The 21,562-nt window shown below is 43.3% G+C and overlaps 1 protein-coding gene across 2 annotated transcripts in view; it reads left to right on the top strand.

Moving 5' to 3' along the window:
* The window catches only part of LOC120926656 (acyl-coenzyme A amino acid N-acyltransferase 1-like), a 57,606-nt gene that overhangs the window by 12,621 nt on the left and 23,423 nt on the right, over positions 1-21,562 (top strand). Inside the window, exon 1 of one of the 2 annotated variants that reach the window (XM_040336782.1) lies at positions 3,421-3,507. The exons of the other annotated variant lie outside the window; for it this stretch is intronic. Within the exon in view, the coding sequence (XP_040192716.1) occupies positions 3,505-3,507 (3 nt within the window). The 5' untranslated portion in view covers positions 3,421-3,504. Of the gene's footprint in view, positions 1-3,420; positions 3,508-21,562 lie in introns of those variants that run through there. 2 annotated transcript variants of the gene reach the window in all.

Raw genomic sequence — 21,562 nt, 5'->3', positions numbered from 1 at the left:
TTGGAATCTGATTGATGTACAGACAGATAAAGAGGGAAGATTCTTGTTCCTTAAAGGCTGTATTGGGGACATTAAGTTGACCCTCGCTAATTTATATGCCCCTAATACAAATCAAGACACATTTATTAAGGGTCGTATAGAAAAATTAATGCGGTACACAGAAGGCCAGTTGGTAGTAGGGGGAGATCTGAATGTCCCCCTAATACCTTTGGAGGATACATCATTAGGGACAGCCCTCAAAATTTCCACTCGCCTGCTAGCATTTGGCGAGTGGATTTAAGCTGGGGGCGAGTGATGACAGGGCTGCATGACCAATGTCCCTTCAATCTGTGCCTACACTTAGAGCCCCGATGCGATTGGGGGCTGAAGAGGAAAGGTGCATGCTTGAGAAAAGTAGTCTGGTGAGCCGCGCACAGGTGCTCTCCTTACAATTCTCATTAAGCCATGGGACCTAAGAGTATGACCTCTCTGAGCCTGCCCCCCTCCCCCCGACCAATGTAGCTGGAGAGCAGAGAGTAGGGAGCAGGAATTAATGAGTCAGGTGGAGGATTGCGAAAATTACCACTCTGGGTGTCCCAGGTAGGCAGTGCAGCGCTCACTGAAAGTTGCCCTGACATGACAGTGGCAGCCTTCCCGTTTGTACAGTTCTCTTCTCCTTGTGCTCTATGTAGGTGTCCAGCAGTTCAGCCTGAGCACTGCGAGCAGACTGGTCTCAATGTGTGCTGTGCGGTGTCAATGTGTGCTGTGCTATGGTGTCAACGGCTGTGCAGTTGTGTGGATCTCGGCGCTGGATTGTGCTCCCTCCCGCTGTGCTGCAGCTCCTCTCCTCACTGCCAGCCTGAATAAAAGGGGGAAGTAGGGACATGCAAGCGTGGAGCCGCACACACAGGCTCCTGATGATGAGATGAATAGGAGAGGGAGAGAGAGGATGGATGGATGGGAGTTGCAGAGGAGACAGCAAGAGAATGGGGAAGAGATACAGTTGTAGTGCCCTGTCCCTCTGGTCTGCCCCCAGTGCCCTGTCACTCTGGTCTGTCCCCATTGCCCTGTCCCGTTTTGTTAAAGTTGTTTTTGGTAATATTTAATTGTGTAACTTGATTCTGCATAAAACATTTAACAGTGTCATTCCATGAGATAATCTACAAGGGCGTGTTTAGGGACGCAATTAGGCGTGGAGCAGTGTATGAATTAGGTGGGGCAACTGGTGGCGAGTAACTCTTGAGGCCTGGCTAGTAGCTCGGGGCTTGAAATTTTGAGCCCTGATTAGGGACATCCTCTATGTCTTGGGGAGCGGGCAAACGTATTACAGCAGCATTACACTCCGCTCAATTAATTGACGTATGGAGACTTTTCCATCCAGGGGAGCGGGATTATTCTTTTTTTTCCAAACCCCATCAATCGTATTCACGTCTTGATTATTTTTTGGTCCCTCCCAGTCAATTGCAGATGATTAAGAAAACGGCAATTGGATCCATAACATGGTCAGATCACGCCCCGGTGACGATGGCTTATGCCCTGACTGAGTCTCTGTTAGGATAATTCTCCCCCTGTGATCAGTCAAACTTCAAGTGTTCGAGGAGCAAGATGTTTTATTTCAAATGTACCGGTACAGATGGATATGACCTTCATGCTGAGAAGAAAGCAGAAGTCACATACAGACACGAGGTATGTGTCCTTCTTATATGGTCAACAGGAAGTATACTATTGGCTTAAAGACCACCGGTGGCTCATGACGCAAACAGCTTTATTGCCAATCCAGTGCCTCTTTACAATTCGTAAAGAGCTTGATTTAAGGAAGTAAAACAAACAATAGAACTAGACAAGCTAAAGCAACGTGTCTTTTAAAAGCCATTACAGAAACTGGACTCCATTTTACATATTTATAAATAGTCACACAATGCACATAGAAAACTTTTCCAACATTCCCTCCTTTTGTGTGGCTATTTTATCTCAACACATTTCGATGATAGTCCCTGTGTTTTATGCACTTTCGGACTATATGTCATTAAGTTGAACTTCAACGTCCACACAGGTCTCCTCGGAGGTAGGAAGTGCTTGATACATTGTTCTTGAGATTGCAGTTTCGATCACTTTTTGTGAAAGTCCTCGAACACAGGGAATGCAGCAACTTCCGCAAGTGACCAGAACGGCCAAAGCCACAGCAATTGAGATGAAACATGATGCGATAAATCCAGTCCATTTTACCAAACCATCCTTCAAGCCAGTTTGTGAATGGATCATTAATACCTGAATTTTCTGCTAATTCATTCGATAGAGCAGTTAGTCCTTCCAGGGCTTTGGTCACAGTCCCTCCAGGAGCTGTATTATTAGGGATAAAGGTACAACACATGCTACCAAACATTTTGCATACCCCTCCTCTTTCAGCCAAGATCATATCTAAATGCCATTAGAGAGGTGGGGCCCAGCTGTTCTGCTAGACCTTTTACAGCATCCCTGGTATAGTTTACAAATTGTTGTTGGTTTTAGTATATATAGCTAATCCAGTCAACATTTTTATTTATAGTCACCCACCAGAAAAGAGACTCAAACCCAGCCGTTACCTGACTCCCTGGCCTTAAACTCATTCGGCACCCCTCGAGGAACTTTAATCTCATCTATGTAGATCTGGGAGTCAAATGACCCTTTGGGAGAGGTGTCCCTTTGATACCGTTGGTGACTCTTAGTCCACGGGTATTCTGGCAGGATTCTCAGGGGCATAACCAGCTGGATCATAGCACAATCCCCTCGGGCATTGGCCGGGATCCTAGCTCACTGTTTCTTATCCCCACACATCCACCAGACATCAGCTCTCTGAATGTCATGTTCCACCCAGTCACCATGTTTCTTGTTAATCCTCTCCGTACAGCAGTCATCAGGAAGTGACCCAAGATCCACCGTGCTACTGTTCTCCGGGAGTGCAAAACAAGTAAAATTGCCCAGATACGTAGAAAACGCTGGAGATATCTGAGGTCTCTGCACTGGGGGAAACAACAAACTCAATGTGTGACAGGTAGAATTTGTTTCTGGTTTATAACTCTTATTATACAACCGCAGCATACATTTTAAACCTTCTGGATATGTATTGTAATCTAGAGGAAAAGGGACTGTTGCTAAATGTGGTCTAGCTCCAGCACAAACAAAACAGTTTCCTTTTTTTAGAGTTTTAACCGTGTACCTTAACCATTCTAACCACTCATTTTCTTTCTTGGTAACTCGTCTCCAAAGCTATGGCATCTTCTACTGTTAGGTTAGTAAATCTTACAGTGTTACTCAGAACTTCTATCTTACTATGGCCTTCTACATTCTCTTCTGTGTCTACCTTTTCCTGTTTGGTTTTATTGGGTGGTAATACCTTGAGGAACAATGTACCTAAAGGATCTGTTCCCGACACCCATGCTCCCATAGAATATAACCGTTGATCCTTTATTTTTAGGTTCTTTTAATGTTATCAGCAATTGATTGCAATCTCTGCCATGGGTACAGGGAGAATTGGCTGCCTTTGTTATGGTGAGTCTTTCTTTTAAGCCATTTATGCCTAGAATGTTGTACCCCCAATCTTGGTGTGCTGTGGTCCACAGGGCCTGGTTCCATACTGAACAGTCAGTTCCACTTTGAATATAACAAACATATTTATCTGCCCATTGGAGCCTTCTTGCTTCAGTTAAGTCCCCACAGTCCACCATTTGGCAAAAATCAACTAAAATGGTACTAGTTACTCCTTCTATGAAGGTTAAGTTCAAGGCCTTCCCCGTACTTGCCCATTCTAGAGGTTCCTTCTCTTTCCAGTTTCTGCCTCCACGTATAGACGTGACGTCTCACCTAGAGTCACCAGTAGACCCAAGATAATTACTGTCCCTTCCATCCTAACCAGCTACAGAGCCCTGGGGGTAAGGTAATGGAGTTCTTCACCGGTTTGAGATAAGCCCCACCTTGTGCAGAACCTCCCTTTGTAGCCAGACTTTACCAGAGCTCTGCCGCCAACTGACCCTGCTCTGCCTGTAAAACCTTTTTGCAATGGGACTGGTGAGTCCAAGTAGACCTCTCTGCAATCCTTATTCCTTCCACATTTGTCCAATTCAATAAAATCCAATGCATTGAGAACAAAAAGTTTTTGAGTAGTTTGTGAAGCCATAGGCTGTTCATACCTTACTTAACATCTCAGTCATCCCCCTGTTTGACACATGAGTTACTCCATGTGTCAACACTGCTGCATACCTGAATAGGGATTTTGGCAATACCGGTTTTCCTTCAGGTGATGTGTAAATGTTATCTATTTCCAATATTGTTTCTCCCCGTGGGATGCATTCTGCTGCACATCAGTAAGGACTTATGATCTATCTCTATGATTTCCAGTTCTATCATTATTTGATGTGTTTCTTGTGCCGCTATTTTAGCCGCTTCATCTGCTCTTTTATTTCCCTCCAAGATTTAATCCTGTGTCACTACTGCGTATCTGGTTACATTTGTGCCATCTGGATTTTTTCTACTGGAGCCATCAAGAAAAAGTGTCATGTCAGGATTAGATAATAGTACATCTTTCAAATCACTTTGTGACAGTACCTTTTCAGCGATGGCAGCAGTACAGTTATGTTTATGGCCATCAGTAGAGAGTGGTAGTAGTGTGGATGGTGTAATGTTGGGGTTATTTAGCATCTGGGTAGAGCATACCAGTAAGCAGAGTCCACACCAGTTGTGCTTTTTAAGGGTTTGTTGACCCACTTTTATTAAAAGAAAGAAAAACATCCATCCAGAATTTCCCACGCAGGGGGTTTCAAGTTGCTACAGCAATAAAGAAATAGTCAATCGAAAATGCTGAGCCACCTGGCTCTCTTCAGAAATACAGCCCCTTAGGCTTACACTTCAGCCCTTTTGGCCACGTACCAAAGTACCTGTACAAATCACTGTACCTTCTCTCAGCTTCTGTGCTGCTCAGCCCACAGCTCTGGGTCCTCTGTCTATACCATGCAGATATGCATGCTTCTCCCTTGCTTGCCTGGACTCCTCGGGAGGGTGGAGTCCAGAACCCTGGTCTTGACTCTACTATGAGCCCAGGACCCACCTGCTCAATCAACCAGCCAGACTCCTGGCTGTTTCCAAAACCCGGTTCCAGGATTGGAGATTCCTGCCTATTTGAGAGTCCTGGGCGACCATTACCAGGACAGGGAACTGTACTATCACAATGGGTTTAATGTAGTACACCTCTGTATCGTTAAGTGAGGTTGTGTCAAGAGTATTGTCATACAGGAAAGGTGTCGTGCTGGGCTCAAATGTGATATCTTTTGTTGTAAAAGAATAACAGATACTGCATCAGGTACTATAAGTGTCAGCAGGTGATATAGCACTATAGATGCTGAGGCCTTAACTGCTTTGGCTGCAGCTACCACTGCCTGTACACAGGGTGGAAATTCTCTAGTTACACTGTCTAGTTTTGTAGAATAGTAAGCAATTGGCCTCTGGCGCTCACCATGTGACTGTGTAAGTACTGATGTCATGTGACCTTCCCTTAAATCTACTGGCCCAGATTCAAGAAGCACTTGCGCCCGTGCAACCATAGGTTGCGCGGCGCAAGTGCTTACTTGCTCCGGTGTAACGAGTGCTCCTGATTCAGGAACCTCGTTACACCGACTGCAGCCTAGGATATGACAGACATAAGCCTCCTTATGCCTTCATATCTCAGGCTGCATTCTTGCGTTGGCCGCTAGGGGGCGCGGCCATTGTGATCGGCGTATAGTATGCAAATTGCATACTACCACCGATTCACAAAAGTTGCGCGGGCCCTGCGCACGCAAGGTACGGAGTTTCCGTACGGCGACTTTAGCGCAAGGTTGCTCCTGCTGTAGCAGGGGCAACCAATGCTAAAGTATAGCCGCCCTTCCCGCTCGTGAAATTAAAATTTCACGTCGTTTACGTAAGTGATTCGTGAATGGCGCTGGACGCCATTCACGTTCACTTAGAAGCAAATGACGTCCTTGCGACGTCATTTGCCGCAATGCACGTCGGGAAAGTTTCCCGACGGAGCATGCGCTGTTCGCTCGGCGCGGGAGCGCGCCTAATTTAAATGATTCCCGCCCCCGGCGGGATCATTTACATTAGGCAGCCTTACGCCCGGCTATTTAGCATATCGCCCGCGCAATTTACGGAGCTACTGCTCCGTGAATCGCGGGCATTTCAAAATATTTGCGTGGGCGCAGAGCAAACATCGTTGCCCTTTGCCCACGCAAATATTGCACGGATCTACCTGAATCTGGGCCACTGTTTGTTTGAAAAAGGTTTGTCATATTCCGTTAAGGCTAGCACTGATGAACTAGAGAGTACTTGTTTTAGGTCAGTAAAAGCTATCTCTGTTTCCTCACTCCATTTAATAGCATCCTGTGGGGCCATGGGGTTACCATGTAAGGCATGGACCAACGGGGCAGTCTATATTGTATACCCATGGATCCAAACCCTACACAAATTCCTCATGCCCAAAAAATACATCATTTATTTTTTTGGTCTCGACACCTGTAGAAGGATTCGAATTCTCGCTTCATCCAGGTGCCGACCTTCTTTTGAGATATTATACCCTAAGTATTTGACCTGCTGTTGCGACAACTAGAGTTTTAGTGTTATTTACCTTATGCCCTTGATCATGGAGAAAATACAACAGAGCCATTGTATCAGTCCTACAAACCTCCTCTGAGGGAGACGCCACTAGAATGTGTCTTCATAGAGGAGGAGCTGGCCCATCAAGTCCCATCATGCCTCTGACTCTGGGTGTCATGCTTGTGGCTGTCAGAGTCTTGCTATGCCTCATGGGAATTGTAGTTCTGCAACAGCTGGAGGTCCGCTAATTGCATATCCCCGCCCTAGGGGCACAAATTGAGCCAAGTTTGTGGACATTGCCTGTGAAAAGATGGTGGGGGACTCACAATAGCTCTGGGGCAACCTGGTGGAGGTATATCAAAGAGGGGTGTTACAGGAGCTATCAGAACACGGAATAATCACCCCTGTTGTAAAAATGTATCTATTACAGAGGCTATACCCTCCTCTGCTTCCTTCTATGGGACTCCTCTGTTCCCGCCTCGGCGGTGTACTCCTCTACATCCTCATCTCCTTCAACACTTTGCACAAAAACCTTTACTTAAAAAAAAAAAATCCCATTGTTTTCAGATACTTCTTTGAATGTTTAGCATATTGTAAAACATCTAGAGCTGATGCAGTTCGGTAAATAACCATATTTTAAACAATGTAATCTTTATGATCCTGTTTTAATCCATGTACAAAAGAAATTTTTAGCCGTTGCTCATATACACTATTCACATCCTCAGTTTTGGGGATCCCGGAGAACACTTTAAAAACCTCTCGTAGTTTATTTAGGTAGTCACTGACACTCTCCTTGTCTTCTTGTACTGTCATATTTATTTTCTGCCAATCAGTCCTTTGAATCCATCTAAGCTGACATCTATTCATTAATGCAGTCAACCTGTTTCCTAAGTCTGGGCTATCTGGAGGTAATGGATCTCTTCGCCCCTGTCCGTCTGCTAGGCCGCAAGGGTCCCAATCCCCCTTTACGGAAGCCCAATCTGATCCCAGTACTCTCCTCAGGGCTCTCTCTACCTCCACCCTGTTCAACTTGTAACTGTTCCGTAACCCCTCTATGTTTTCAATCAATTCCGCTGGACCTAATTTTGGATGTTTTATGTGTTCTGTAGCCTTTTGTATGTCCTTCTCAGTCCATGGCCTGAAAACAGTCATTGTCAGGGGATGCTGTCCTCCCAACCCGTCAGCCTGTCCTCCCCTGGGGGTTGGGACTTCTATCAAAGGGTATTGTTCACCATCATCTACACCATACCTAATAGGAGGTTTACTTTATCTCTAGGCTATGGCTAGGGTTGCCACCTCATCCCTTTAAAACAGAACACATAGTAATTACACAGGTTCTGGGGCTAATTTAATGCAGATAAGGCACCAAGTGAGTTTGATTACCACCTTAGTCAGCCACAGAACCTGTGTAATTACTATGTGTTCTGTTTTAAAGGGATGAGGTGGCAACCCTAGCTATGGTTAAAGTTTCAAGGATTGATCTGTTCAGCTCCGAGATCATGCTCTTATCTGGAGAGATTAAGGAAGTAAGGTTAGGGTCTTGTTCAGAGGCGGTTCCTCTGACAGGGGTGGATGTCACAGGGACGGTGGTACTCTGGGCAGTGGCTTGCACCTGAGGGGGAGGACCTTTATAAGGAGGTGGTCTCTGGATGCTGCAAATTAAATCATCCTCTTTGTCCACTAGGGGAAGTTGGGCTTGGCATTTTTCTTTTGTTCTTCTAGCATGTTCAAGCCAGCATGCCGCCATTTCTAACTTACACCTTCTCTGATCTTAACAATTTAAGCTTTTTTCACCAAATTCTGACAACCTTTTACAGTTAAATTATTCTAAAAACACATTTTCTTTCCCTTTTAGCACAGTATATCACAATTTTAGGGTCTTTGTTATGCATACATTTCTTATCTCCTTCTAATGGTGCATTAGGAACACAACAGCAGCACACACAATACATCCCTACATTCCCAAAACAGGAAACCTATGCACACAATCTATACCTTCACCCCCCCTTTTTTTTTTTTTTAAAGCACAGTTTGTTTAAAACAAACACAGACAAAAAAACACAAAACAAACAAAAAACAAGAGAGAAAAAAAATGACCTGGTCTAAATTCACACGCGCACACACACACAAAAGAGCAAGTGTACTTAGCAATGTCTGAATGGGGGGGGGGGTGAGCCCAGTGTTTAAACACCAGATTGCAGACACTGCCTTAACAGAAAGGTTCCCTGTCAGCATTAATCGGGCCTTCCAATAACTTGTAAAACACTGGGGTAGCAATCCTTGTAAGAATACAGGGAAAAAAAAAATATCAAAACGCCCCACACTATGGGGAAAATAAAAAAATTGTTAAAACCTGTGTGTGCAGCAGTACTGTTGTTCAAAAAAAAAGTTAGGAAGGCTAACCATTAGAAAGATAGAAGGAGATGGTACTACACCACCTATTACAGAAAAAGTGATCACAAAGAAGAAAGTAGGTTTCGCAATCTGTTTAGATCACTCAGCTACTTTTAGCGCTTAAATTTTCGGGTCCGCAACCTACGACATTCGGTATACCCTTCAAATCTTTTTTTTTTCTGTCCCGGACAGCAGGCGACGTCCATTTTTACCTCAGGCAACGCACCAAATGCCTGTTTTACAGTGGACTATTAAGATGTCATACAATCAGTCTCAATGTCTGTTATCACAACTCATCAGCGGACTATTAAGATGTCATACAATCAGTCCCAATGTCTGTTCTATAACTCATAACCAGAATCAAGCAGAGAAAAAGAGAAAAAACGAATAGACTTAGAGAGAGAAAAAAAATTAAATGTAATTTAAAGTATCTTATCTCCCGAACACACTAGAAGGACTGGATCACGGCAGGTTCGGAACCAGATGGTTGAACCCGGGTCCCGGTAGCAATCGGCCCCTATTTGACCACTAATGTTAAGTGGGGGGACTTATTTTCTCAGTGAGTTTTGAGATCCGATACTCACCGATTTCTGATCGATCAGAACCATTGGACCCAGGCTTCACGCATTGGTTGCGGCTGGAAGGACCAAAATGTTAGGATAATTCTCCCCCTGTGATCAGTCAAACTTCAAGTGTTCGAGGAGCAAGATGTTTTATTTCAAATGTACCTGTACAGATGGATATGACCTTCATGCTGAGAAGAAAGCAGAAGTCACATACAGACACGAGGTATGTGTCCTTCTTATATGGTCAACAGGAAGTATACTATTGGCTTAAAGACCACCGGTGGCTCATGACGCAAACAGCTTTATTGCCAATCCAGTGCCTCTTTACAATTTGTAGCAAAGCTTGATTTAAGGAAGTAAAACAAACAATAGAACTAGACAAGCTAAAGCAACGTGTTTTTTAAAAGCCATTACAGAAACTGGACTCTATTTTACATATTTATAAATAGTCACACAATGCACATAGAAAACTTTTCCAACAGTCTCGAACAAAGCAGCGCCCGGTGTGGAGGCTAAATGATAGCTTGCTTCAAGACCCGGTAGTATTGGCCGAGGTAACTTCTGAAATCGACCATTATTTTTCTATCAACTCAACTGCAGAGTGTGATCCTGGGTTGATCTGGGAGGCCCATAAGGCCGTGATCAGGGGCGTGCTGATCAAACACGGTGCTAGGTTAAAGCGGACGCGGACTGCTCTACTGGACACTCTACTGACTGATTTAAAGACCTTGGAGATGACCCATAAGATTTCGCCAACCAGACAGTTAGAGACGGAATTAAATACGATTAGATCACAAATTACTGACATCTTGCAATTTAAAGCCAAAGCAGCCATACAGATCTGCAGGAGGAAGGGATACGAATGGGGTAACAAATGTGGCAAGCTGTTAGCTCAGTCAATACAGGCCCAACGTGAAGCAACGTACAGTCCGCACGTTAAATCTACATTGGGCAAAAAGATCTCACTACCCCACTTGATTTCACAGGAGTTTAGATCGTTTTATCACTCCCTATATAACCTTCAGGTACCTGCCCTGTCTGATGACTTAACGTTGGAATATCTCAGGCAGTCTCATATGCCGATACTGCCAGAGAATATTCGGAAAGCTTTAGATGAACCAATCACCCTACACAAGCTTCAAACGGCTATCAGAGACTCAAAACTAGGTAAAGCACCAGGTCCGGACGGACTGACAGCCCACTATTACAAAACCCTGTGCCCTATATTAGGCCCATACATGATTAAACTATATAACGTAATGGGTCACGGGAATTCATTTCATAATACCACTTTGCAGGCCCAGATTTCAGTCATCCCTAAAGAGGGCAAAGATTCGTCCCTCTGCGGGAGTTACTGGCCCATTTCTTTACTTAATACCGACTTGAAGCTGTTCACCAAGATTCTAGCTTCTAGAATTCAACAACATTTACCTAATCTGATACATTTGGACCAAGTGGGTTTCGTCCCCACTAGAGAGGCAAGGGACAATACCATCAAAGTCCTCAATTTACTACATATCGTCACTAATGGGAAGATACCGTGCGTCTTTCTCGGAACAGATGCAGAGAAGGCGTTCGATCTGGTAAGCTGGAGGTTTCTGTTCGCGACATTAAAGCATATAGGTCTTGGACCCCAGATGTTACATTGGGTGGAGGCGGCATATTCAGATCCGAAGGCCAGGGTCAGAGTAAATGGAGTACTTTCAGAGTCATTCACGATCACAAATGGGACTAGACAAGAGTGCCCATTGTCACCACTACTTTTTGCTCTGACCCTGGAACCATTCCTATGCCATGTCCGATTGAACTCGGACATCTCGGGAATTACTGTTGGGAATAGGCAGCATAAGATATCGGCTTATGCTGATGATTTAATGTTCACGCTTACAAATTCGCTTACCTCCCTGCAAGCCCTTATGAAAGAGTTTGAGGTCTATGGGCAAATCTCAAATTTAAAGATCAATTTTTTTTTTTTTAAATCCAATTCATTTTTATTTATTTTCTCATTTCATACATAAATATGCCTATTCGGCATCCATTGCATTTCAATTGACATACATTATACTGCATTTTTACATTCTTATAAGATTACAATGTACGTCTCAAATTTACCCTCTGCTTTCCTTTGTTTGTAAGCCAGGTGTTCTCTACCCAACAGGGAGTTGACATATGCAATCCATTGCTTCCCTGTGGGGACCCCCGGGGCCATCCAGTAACGTGCAATGAGTTTTCTTGCCAAATACAGCAGTCTTATTATCATATAGTACTTTCCTTTTGTGTACTCTCCAGGGTCAATGGCCCCTAACAAATATACTAGGGGATCCAATTGGGCACATAGGAGTATCCCTTCTTCCCCAACTATGTAATTGTGGTGCTGTTCTATAAGCCCTGTGTAGGATAAAGAGTTGCGACAGTTTGTGCGACGCAGAAATGGACACCACCGGGACAGATTTAAGTGCCCTCTCCCACTGGTCTCTGTCTATCTCCCCAATATCTTCCACCCACTTCCTACGGCTTCTAAGGGAATCATGATTCTGAATTGTTGCTAACAGTCCCTCGTCTATTTTTGTTATCAGTCCTCTCCGAGCTTCTGCTTGCAAAACCGCCGTCATCAAAGGCGACGGTGAAGTTACCACCAGCGATCGTATTTGTTGTTGTTTCTGTAGGGCATGCCGGAGCTGCAGATACTGATAGAAGCCCCGGGGGGCTAATTGGTATTCCCTGCACAACTGCTGGTAAGTTTTCAGCACCTCACCCTAGTACAGCTGTGAAAAGAACCAAATTCCCCTTTTTTTCCAGGAAGTGAAACCTGCTATATCCTGTAGCTCTTCATATCTTGGGTTATTCCATATCGGAGTGAATGGTAGCACACCCTCTGTCCCCAAAGTTTTCCGTAGTTCCCCCCATACCTTTCTGAGGAGAATTCCTGGGGGTGCTGACTGTGGCATACTGGGCAAGCCCATCTCAAGATGAGAGGCTGCCTTTAATGAGGGAGCCGTACCGGTTACCAAGTTTCTATTCGGATCCTCTCTTTCTTCCCGTCTCCATCCCGCCAGCTGTTGTATCTGGGAGGCCAAAAAATAAGTTTTAGGATGAGGTACCGCCAATCCCCCCCTATCTTTTCCATATTGTAAAGTGGTTTAACTAATCCTAGTTATCTTTTTCTTCCATATCAACTCCCGCATCTGGGTATCAATTCTTTTGAACCATTTATTCAATATCCATATCGGTGAATTATGGAAGATATATAAGAGTTGTGGAGCCCAGACCATTTTAATTAGGTTGGCTCTTCCTACCACTGATAGGGGGAGTTTGCACCAGCTGTTACATTTCTCTCTTTGTTTTACCAGTAGTGGGCCCAGGTTCAGCTGAAGATATTCATCCGTATCCGGAGAAACCACCACACCCAGATAGCAGAAACTACTTGATATAGTAATCTGCTCTGCTCCTTCCGGTAACTGCTCCCCCACCGGATCTATAGGCATTAATATTGATTTGGACCAATTTATACTGAACGCAGAAAAGCCTCCAAATTCTCCTTTTATTCCCATTGCTGTTCGAAGCGATGCTGCCGTATCTCCTAGATATATAAGTATATCATCTGCATACAAGGAGATCTTTTCTTCCCTCTGGCCCCTGCAGAACCCGACCACCTCCGGTGTAGTTCTAAGCCGTATCGCCAAGGGCTCAACTGCCAGGGCGAACAGCAATGGGGATAACGGGCATCCCTGCTGGGTGCCTCTATGTAGATCAAATGGGAGGGAAAGGTTATTGTTGACCCGGAGTCTAGCTCTTGGTTTGGAGTAAAGCACCTTTACCCATGTTATAAACCTATCTCCCAATCCAAACCTAGTTAATATTTCCAGGAGGTAGGGCCACTCCACACTATCGAACGCTTTAGTCGCATCCAGTGACAAAATAGCCCTACCCCCTGGATTATCCACCGGCACCTGCAAGTTCATATATAGTCTTCTTATATTATCGGCCGTTGAACGGTTAGGTATAAAGCCAGACTGATCTCGATGCACCAGCCTGTCTATAACCTTCGATAACCTTTTGGCCAGAATTTTTGCTAAAAGCTTAACATCTGTATTCAGTAAAGAAATTGGACGATATGAGTCTAGGGACAACTTATCTTTGCCTGGTTTAGGAAGTAGTATTATTATTGCCTGGTTTAGGAAGTAGTATTATTATAGCCTCCTGCATACTGTCAGGTAGGGTTCCTGTATCCACTGCTTCAGATAGTGCTTCCAGCAAGGGCTGCAATATAACCTCTCCATATTGAGAATATACCTCCACTGGTAGTCCATCTGGACCTGGGGATTTATGTTGCGCAGCCTCTTCCAAAGCTTCCTTCAATTCTGCCATTGTGATAGGGAGATTTAACATCTCCCTTTCCTCTTCGGCCAGTTGGGGGATGGGGCAGCCTTGGAGAAACGAGACCATCTTCGAATCTGCAGTCTTAGTTCTGGAGGAATATAGCTCCCTGTAAAACTCATGAAAATCATTTAGGATGTCAGAGCTACTAGTGTGCGTCTCCCCGGACTCCACCCTTATCGCCAAAATATTCGAGGAATCCCTTTGCTCCCTGGCTACTAATGCAAGAATGGGTCCCGTGTTTTCCCCTTCCTCGAAGTGGCTCTGTTGGTGAAAGTATCTCCTCTTTTCCGCTGCCGACAACAGTACCGAGTTGTACAAGGCTTGCGCCTCGACCCAGGACTCCTGATTACTCTGAGTGGGGTCTATTACCAGCGCTTGTTCTCTGGTTTTCATTTCATCCCGGACTTTATCCTCCCATTCCCTAGAACGGGCCTTAATGCCCGCCATTTCCCTAATTAGGCACCCCCTCAGAAATGCTTTTAATGTATCCCATACCACCCCTGCGCTAGCAGTACCCCTATTAAGTTGCCAATATTCCTGTAGCAGGCCTACCGTCCCATCTGGAGATGGGAGTAAGGTCAGCCAGAATGGGTTCACTTTCCACAATGGGCATCCCGTTGTAACCGTTGCATCCAGTCTAACCCAGAATGGAGAGTGATCCGACAATAATCTTGGCTCATAGGCCGAGTCCCTTACCCTTTGCATTAGTGCTTCATTTCCCAGGCCCATGTCTATTCGAGAGAGTCCGCCATGCGTGGCCGAGTGACACGAGTAAAATCTCTTGTCACCATGTCTCTCTCTCCACACATCGCGGAGCCCCACTTCTGAAAGCAATAAAGCAAACGTAGTTTTGCCAGCCATCTGTCCTGTCGCCTTAGGTATCAGAGACATTCTATCTAATCCCCGATCCAAGATGTTATTAAAATCCCCCAGTGCTAGCACAGGGATCTCTGGATGTAAAGCCATGAATTGTGCCAGCTTTCTCAGGGGTACCACAGAAAACAGGGGAGGAATATAGATTGCAGCAATGATACATATTAACTTATTAAGTTTGCATAACAAGAAAACGTATCTGCCTTCTTCGTCCACCTGTTGTTGGATACATTCGAACAAAACATTTGTAGACACCATTACACTGACCCCCCTAGAATGGGACGAATATGTGGAATGGTACTGCCTCGCATATTTGCGTGAACTCAACATGTGGATAGAGTCAGGCCGCAGGTGCGTTTCTTGTAAGCATATTATCTGAGGCTGCAGCCTATCAAAGTATCTAAACATTGCATTCCTTTTATCTCTGTCCCCTAATCCCCTAATATTCCATGTCATAAGTAGTACATCCTTCTTTGTTATCTTATTCATTGAGACTTATCAAAACAGGTTATGCTTAGATCTTCTAAAACAACAAAGAAAACAACAAAGGGAAAAAAAAACTTGCAAAATTTTCCTCCACTATGGTATTTAGTAAAGTGCTCTTAACGTGTAAAAACAATAAATCTGACTGTAGTCGTGTTTCTCTATTAATACACATATATCGCCACATTACTGTTTATGATTGTGTTTGTATATTACTATTTACTTGTGATTTATCCTCCCCCCCTTCCTACCCCACCCCCCCTCTGGCCCATCTAGGCCTACACCCGGGGTTGTACCTATGGCCTTACCACTCCTCACACTCCTCCGCTCTTCTCTCACATACCTCCCTATATCACCCACACCCATTCGCTCCTCTACTCCTTTTATACCTTTCCTCCCCCTCCCCCCTTTTTAATTGCTTTTCAATCCTTCTTTGGTGCTTCAGTGTATCTTCGGAGCTTCTTTTTGTGTTTTCAACTAATTTAAAATGCATGCTAAATTGTACAGCTTTTTGCATTCTGTGCACTTTAAGCATTGTTCCTTGTGACAAAAAAACAAAAAAAAAACAAAAAAATCCATACTCTTATATTACTACTACTAAATTGTGCAATTCTGTGAATTCTGTGCATTTTGTGCATTATTAAAAAAAAAGTCTCAAGGCCAGTCCTGTTCTTCACATGGCTTATATCCCCCCCCCCCCAAAAAAGGGTTTAAAGGTCTTTCTTATTTTCCTCCAGCCACCTTTCCACATTTTTTGGGGTATCAAAAAATTTAGTACCGTCCTTCGCCATTACTCGCAGGCACGCGGGATAAAGTAACGCATATTCTAATTTATGTTGCTGAAGAATTCGTTTGACAGGGATAAATTCTCCTCTTCGTCTTGCAGGTCTGGGGAAAAATCTTGATAGAATGAAATTCTTGTCCCATTAAAAAAAATATCTCCCTTTTCTCTGGCCTTCCGAAGCAAAGTCACTTTATCAATGTAATTAAACATTTTAACAAGTAATGGCCTGGGATATTTATTTGCTGGTTGAGGCTTAAAGGGGGTTCAGTGGGCTCGCTCAATACCAAAAAATGGTGAAAAGGATGTAGCCCCAAAAACCTCCCTGAACCATCCCTCCAAGAATGCTATTGCATTGTCTCCCTCACTCTGTTCAGGCATACCTAGTATCCTGACGTTATTTCTACGATTTCTGTTTTCTAAATCGTCGATTCTTGCAGCATGTATATCCATCTTTTTTTTCATATCAGTAATTACTTGGTTCAGGGGGGAAAGCTCATCTTCAACTGTACTAAGTCTTTCCTCCAAGACAGCCATTTTTTCCACCGTCTTACTCACCCTGTCCCCCATTGAGAAGAGCTCGCCCTTAATGCCTTTAAGTTCTGCATCCAGACCAGTTATTGAGTCTCTACAGGCATTAATAGCATGCAACAAATCCCTCAGTGTAGGTTCCTCCTCCCTTTCCGTGGGTACTCCCTCCATATTGGTCTGAATTGTCTTAGCAGGGGATGATACAGCAATTACAGCAGCTACAGTATTGGGTTTTCCTCCCCCTGCCCCTTTAGTACTCACAGTTTTTGCGTTGAGCTTCGCCGCCACGAATGGGCTAGCCAATACCTGGCCCCTGCCCTGGCTTTTCCGATCCACTGCTGTTCCTGCTTGGGTTAGTTGCTGCGGATGGGTCCCCTTTACCGGTGATAGGGTAGTTCGGGCAGCTTTGTCGCCGCTGCTGCAGTTGCCTGATTTTTTGCCGATCGGGTGTTCTTAGTCCCCTCCTGAGGTGGTTGTACTGCCTGGGTAGAGCGAGTACCTTGGGTTCCTTTTTGGGTTAAATAATGCTGGGCAAGTTGCTCCTCTTCTCCACCCTTTTTGGGCATATTAATATCCCTGCTTATTCTTTACAGCCCCTGTGGTGTCCACACTTATTATATCACCATGATATATTACCAGTATTTATTTCTGGTTATTGCCTTACTTTTTCTCCCTTGGCAGCCTCGGTATAAAAAAAAAAATAGGGACAGGGGTAGTTTTCCTTTTTAAACAAACAGACAGGGATGAGTATTGCCTTCTTATCGTAGCCCCCTGTAAGTATTTCCAGCCTCCCTCCTCCTTTCTTTGCTTATCAAAAAAGGATTATAATAGACACTGTTTTTTAATTATAATGGATTAATCCTATTTTATAATTGGCGGCAACAAAAGGAGCAAATCCATAGAGAGATAAGAAAAAATGGGACAAAATAGGAAAGAAAAAGAAAATGATGTGTTATTTTTTTCCAGTTCCTATGTAATGACTGTAGCTGCTATCTCCTTTCAATTTCCCTTCAGTTCTTTATTCCCTGTAGTCTGCTTTTGCCACACTAGGGAGTCAGAAGCCTTGGGGGCAGGGCCAGATTAAGAGCATCATGGGCCTGGGGCTGAGGATTTCGGTGGGCCTTTTTATGGAAATAAATAAAATGAGGATACAAACTATTTTTTGTTAAAACATATTAAAGATTTTAATTACCATTAAAGTGTCAAAACAGAAACATATTGAAAATATGTATTTTTTGTAAACAATAGAAAACTTCTTAATTAAATAAAACGATTATAAATAGAACATTCACAACAACCATTTTTTAAAGAAACGTAAACCATATAAACAATTTAACAATTTAAATATACGTGTATGATGTTTGGCTCATACAAATATGTTCCTTAAAGTATTATTATTAAAGCACCATAATCAATACAGCCTGCTGTTATGATTATGGTGCAGAGAGTAACTCTTGAAATAAATTGCAACCACTAGTAATAAACACACAAACAGATTATTCACTGAACTCTAAACTGCATTTAACCTATAAGAATCAAGTTGGCAGATTAAAATAAAACTACACATGAACTTTTCTTGCTTTTTTACTTGCAAATTCCTCAATTGTAGAGTCAAGATTAAGTGTGTTCAGCAACCCATTTTCAACGCACAACAGAGAAAGTGCATTTAAACGCTCCTGACCCATGGAAGATCTTAGTTCATTTTTTACACGTTTTAATGCTGAAAATGAACGCTCACCACTGCAGTTGCTGACCATTAAACACAAATACATGCGGAGGGTCACATATGTATTCGGAAATGCACTGATTAGGGATTGTGCCATCATAAAATTGTACATTTGAGTTTGTTGGCTACCATGAATGTCTTTATTTGCAGGTGAAGATTGGTACATTTTAAAAAGAGAGGAAAACTGTACAATTTCTTCTGCAAACCGGGGTGCAAGATCTTCAGGGTATATTGTCACGAGTCTACTGGCTCTGGAACGTAGACTATCATCTTGTAGAGTGCATATTTCTGATAGAAATCCAAATCTTTCTTCAATTGTGCTGTATGCTGCTTGCCTGTGCCTCAGTGATTCTGTCAGTTGTTCAATTATAGGATAAAAGGTATGCACTTTAAACCTCTCAGAGGGTGTCATATCAGTATCAGCATCTTCTGCATCACCATAGTCCCACCTCCTATTTCTTTTCACTTTCCTTCCACGTTGTAACTGATACTCCTCGCAGCCAGAAATATTTTTACCCTGCTCTTCAAATTCAGAGAACCTAGATCGGAGGGACTGCACAAAATCTTTCAGAGAGTTCAGCAGGTTTGTTGCTGTATGCAAATCTAATTTTGCATCTTGGAGACACTGACTGGTTTTGTGAAACCTAGGTAAGATGACAGACCATAATTCAACCATTATCCCAGTTTCCAGCTGATCCATGACATTGCTTAGGCCTTTTGCTTGTACACAGATCTCTCCCTTTGTGGCTTCATCACTCAAAATATTTAAAAGGACATCTCTGATGGTACTAAAGCCTTTTTGTAAGGCATTTACAGCATCATGGTGAGCAGACCAACGTGTATCAGCTAACCTTTTTAATGTCGGTATACCACATGGTTTGAAACCATTTGTTAAAAGATTCCACCGATGAGTTGAAGCAGAAAAAAAACAATACAACTGCTGTACGAAATTAAAGAACGAAACTGCAACTGGACAGCTGTTTACGGCATTTTGTCCCACAAGATTAAGTGAATGGGCACAACAAGGAATGTATTCAGCAAGTGTTTTTTTTCCCCGAATTAAGGCCTGCATGCCATTATATTTGCCACTCATATTCGATGCGTTATCATAAGACTGACCCCTGCAGTCTTTGATGGAAATTCCATTTTCATCCATAAATTTAAGAAGAGTGTTTATTAGCTCCATACCAGTGTGTCCATATATTGGAATGAATTTAGTAAAACGCTCCACTGGACCACTAGGTAGTACATAGCGAAATATGATGGTCAGTTGGTCAAAATGTGCTATGTCAGGGGTTGAGTCAACAGAAATTGAAAAATATTTGGCTTTATTTATCTCTTTTACAATATGCTGTAGCACCTGCTCACCAATCAGTTCAATAAACTCATCACATATCGTTGATGATAAGTAGGATATGTGACCTCTTCCCTTGTTGCCATGCTTTTGAATATGCTCAGCAAGAAATGGATCATATTCAGCTAACAGCTCAAGACAGCCCAAATAATTTCCATTATGTACGGATCCAATAATTTCATCACTTCCTCGAAAAGGAAGACCTCTTGATGCAAGTAGTTTTATAACACTCAGGATACGGCGAAGTATTTCATGCCAATATTTTTTCTGCCTCTCAAACTGATTAACAAGACCTTTGTCTATTCGTTGGCCAGCATTTTTTCTCATGATGAGGTTTTCAATTGCTTTTCCATGGCCAGCACTATTTTCATGGCTACTTAAATCTCTTGTGGCATGTCGCCAATCTGAATACCCTTTTGAAGCCAAATGGATTTCCTCTTTTGAAAATAGCTTGCAAAAAACACAAAAAACGTTGCCAGTTTTCGGAGAATAACACAGCCATTCACGCTTAATTTTTTCTCCATTCAACTGTTCTCGGAAAAATAAAGACTTTGTACAGTGTCTTGTAAAAGTTTCACCTGGAAATGTCTTTTCTGAAGCTCTAAAATCACTGTCCATATGTTGACAATCAACTCCTTTTTGGCAAAAATATTCCCTCAAAGCATCACAGATAATCCAGTCTCCAATATCATCTGAATAAATTTCCTCTTGTTGTTCTGAGTCCAACTCAGTGGATCCACTTGCTCCTGCACTAGTTTCACTTTCATCTGATGCATGTGAAACAACCAAACTTGTTGTACTGACATCAGCTGCACTGGTTGAACTTGAAGCTGAAGCAAGTATATCAGTTGTTCCACTTGTTCCAGGTGTGCCTTTTCTACAAAATTCTGTATTTTTTTTGGTGCTAGACAAGAGTTTTTGGATTTGTTTTTCTTCCTCTTTCTTAGCTTTCACTTTCTCCCAACCACTACGTTGTTTTTTCATCCTTGTGTGAAAAAAATAATAATTCAATGACAGTACTTTCTCCAGGAGCTCCTTAAAGTGGTTGTAAACCTTTATTTTTGACTTTTACCTACAGGTAAGCCTATAACAAGGCTTACCTGTAGGTATAAAGAATATCTCCTAAACCTGTACGGTTTAGAAGATATTCCCCTCGCAATGCGGGCGGCGCATGCGCAGGGGGGAATCCACGGCGAAAGATCCGGCAGCCGCCGGACCTTTCCGATTTTAAATCTCCCGCGCGCGGGAGTGACGTCATCGCTTCTCCAGCCAATCACAGCTCTGGAGCGGCGATACCCGGAAGACACGCCGGAGCAAGATGACATCTCGCTCGGCGTGAACCAGGTAAGTGTTGTTCACCTCGTTTTGAGGTAAGTATTTCATAACCAGCTATTATGCGGTGCATACTAGCTGGTTATGCATTTTGCCTTGCAGGTAAAACAAAAAAAAAAAATTATATATGTGGTTTACAACCGCTTTAACACCTCATGCCCATGCAACCATGCAGAAGGCCACATTGATCGATTTGGCATTTGTAAAACCAGCTCCATTTACATATACAGCGGGTAAAATATGTATTGAACACGTCACCATTTTTATTATCACCTGATGCCCTACAAAAAGGTGTCTCATTACCAAGGTGTCACACAAGAAACATCTCATGATGGTTAAAAGTAGGGTTGTCCCGATACCACTTTTTTTAAATGTGTCCCCAAATGCAGCCATGTCCCCCATATGCAGCAATGTCTCCCCATATCCAGCAATGTCTCCCCATATCCAGCAATGTCTCCCCATATCCAGCAATGTCCCCCATATGCAGCAATGTCCCAATATCCAGCAATGTCCCCCATATGCAGCAATTTCCCCATATCCAGCAATGTCCCCCATATGCA

The sequence above is a fragment of the Rana temporaria genome, chromosome 1 (assembly GCF_905171775.1).
Source record: "Rana temporaria chromosome 1, aRanTem1.1, whole genome shotgun sequence".
Taxonomy (NCBI): domain Eukaryota; kingdom Metazoa; phylum Chordata; class Amphibia; order Anura; family Ranidae; genus Rana; species Rana temporaria.
This window is presented reverse-complemented; position numbering and strand designations above follow the sequence as displayed.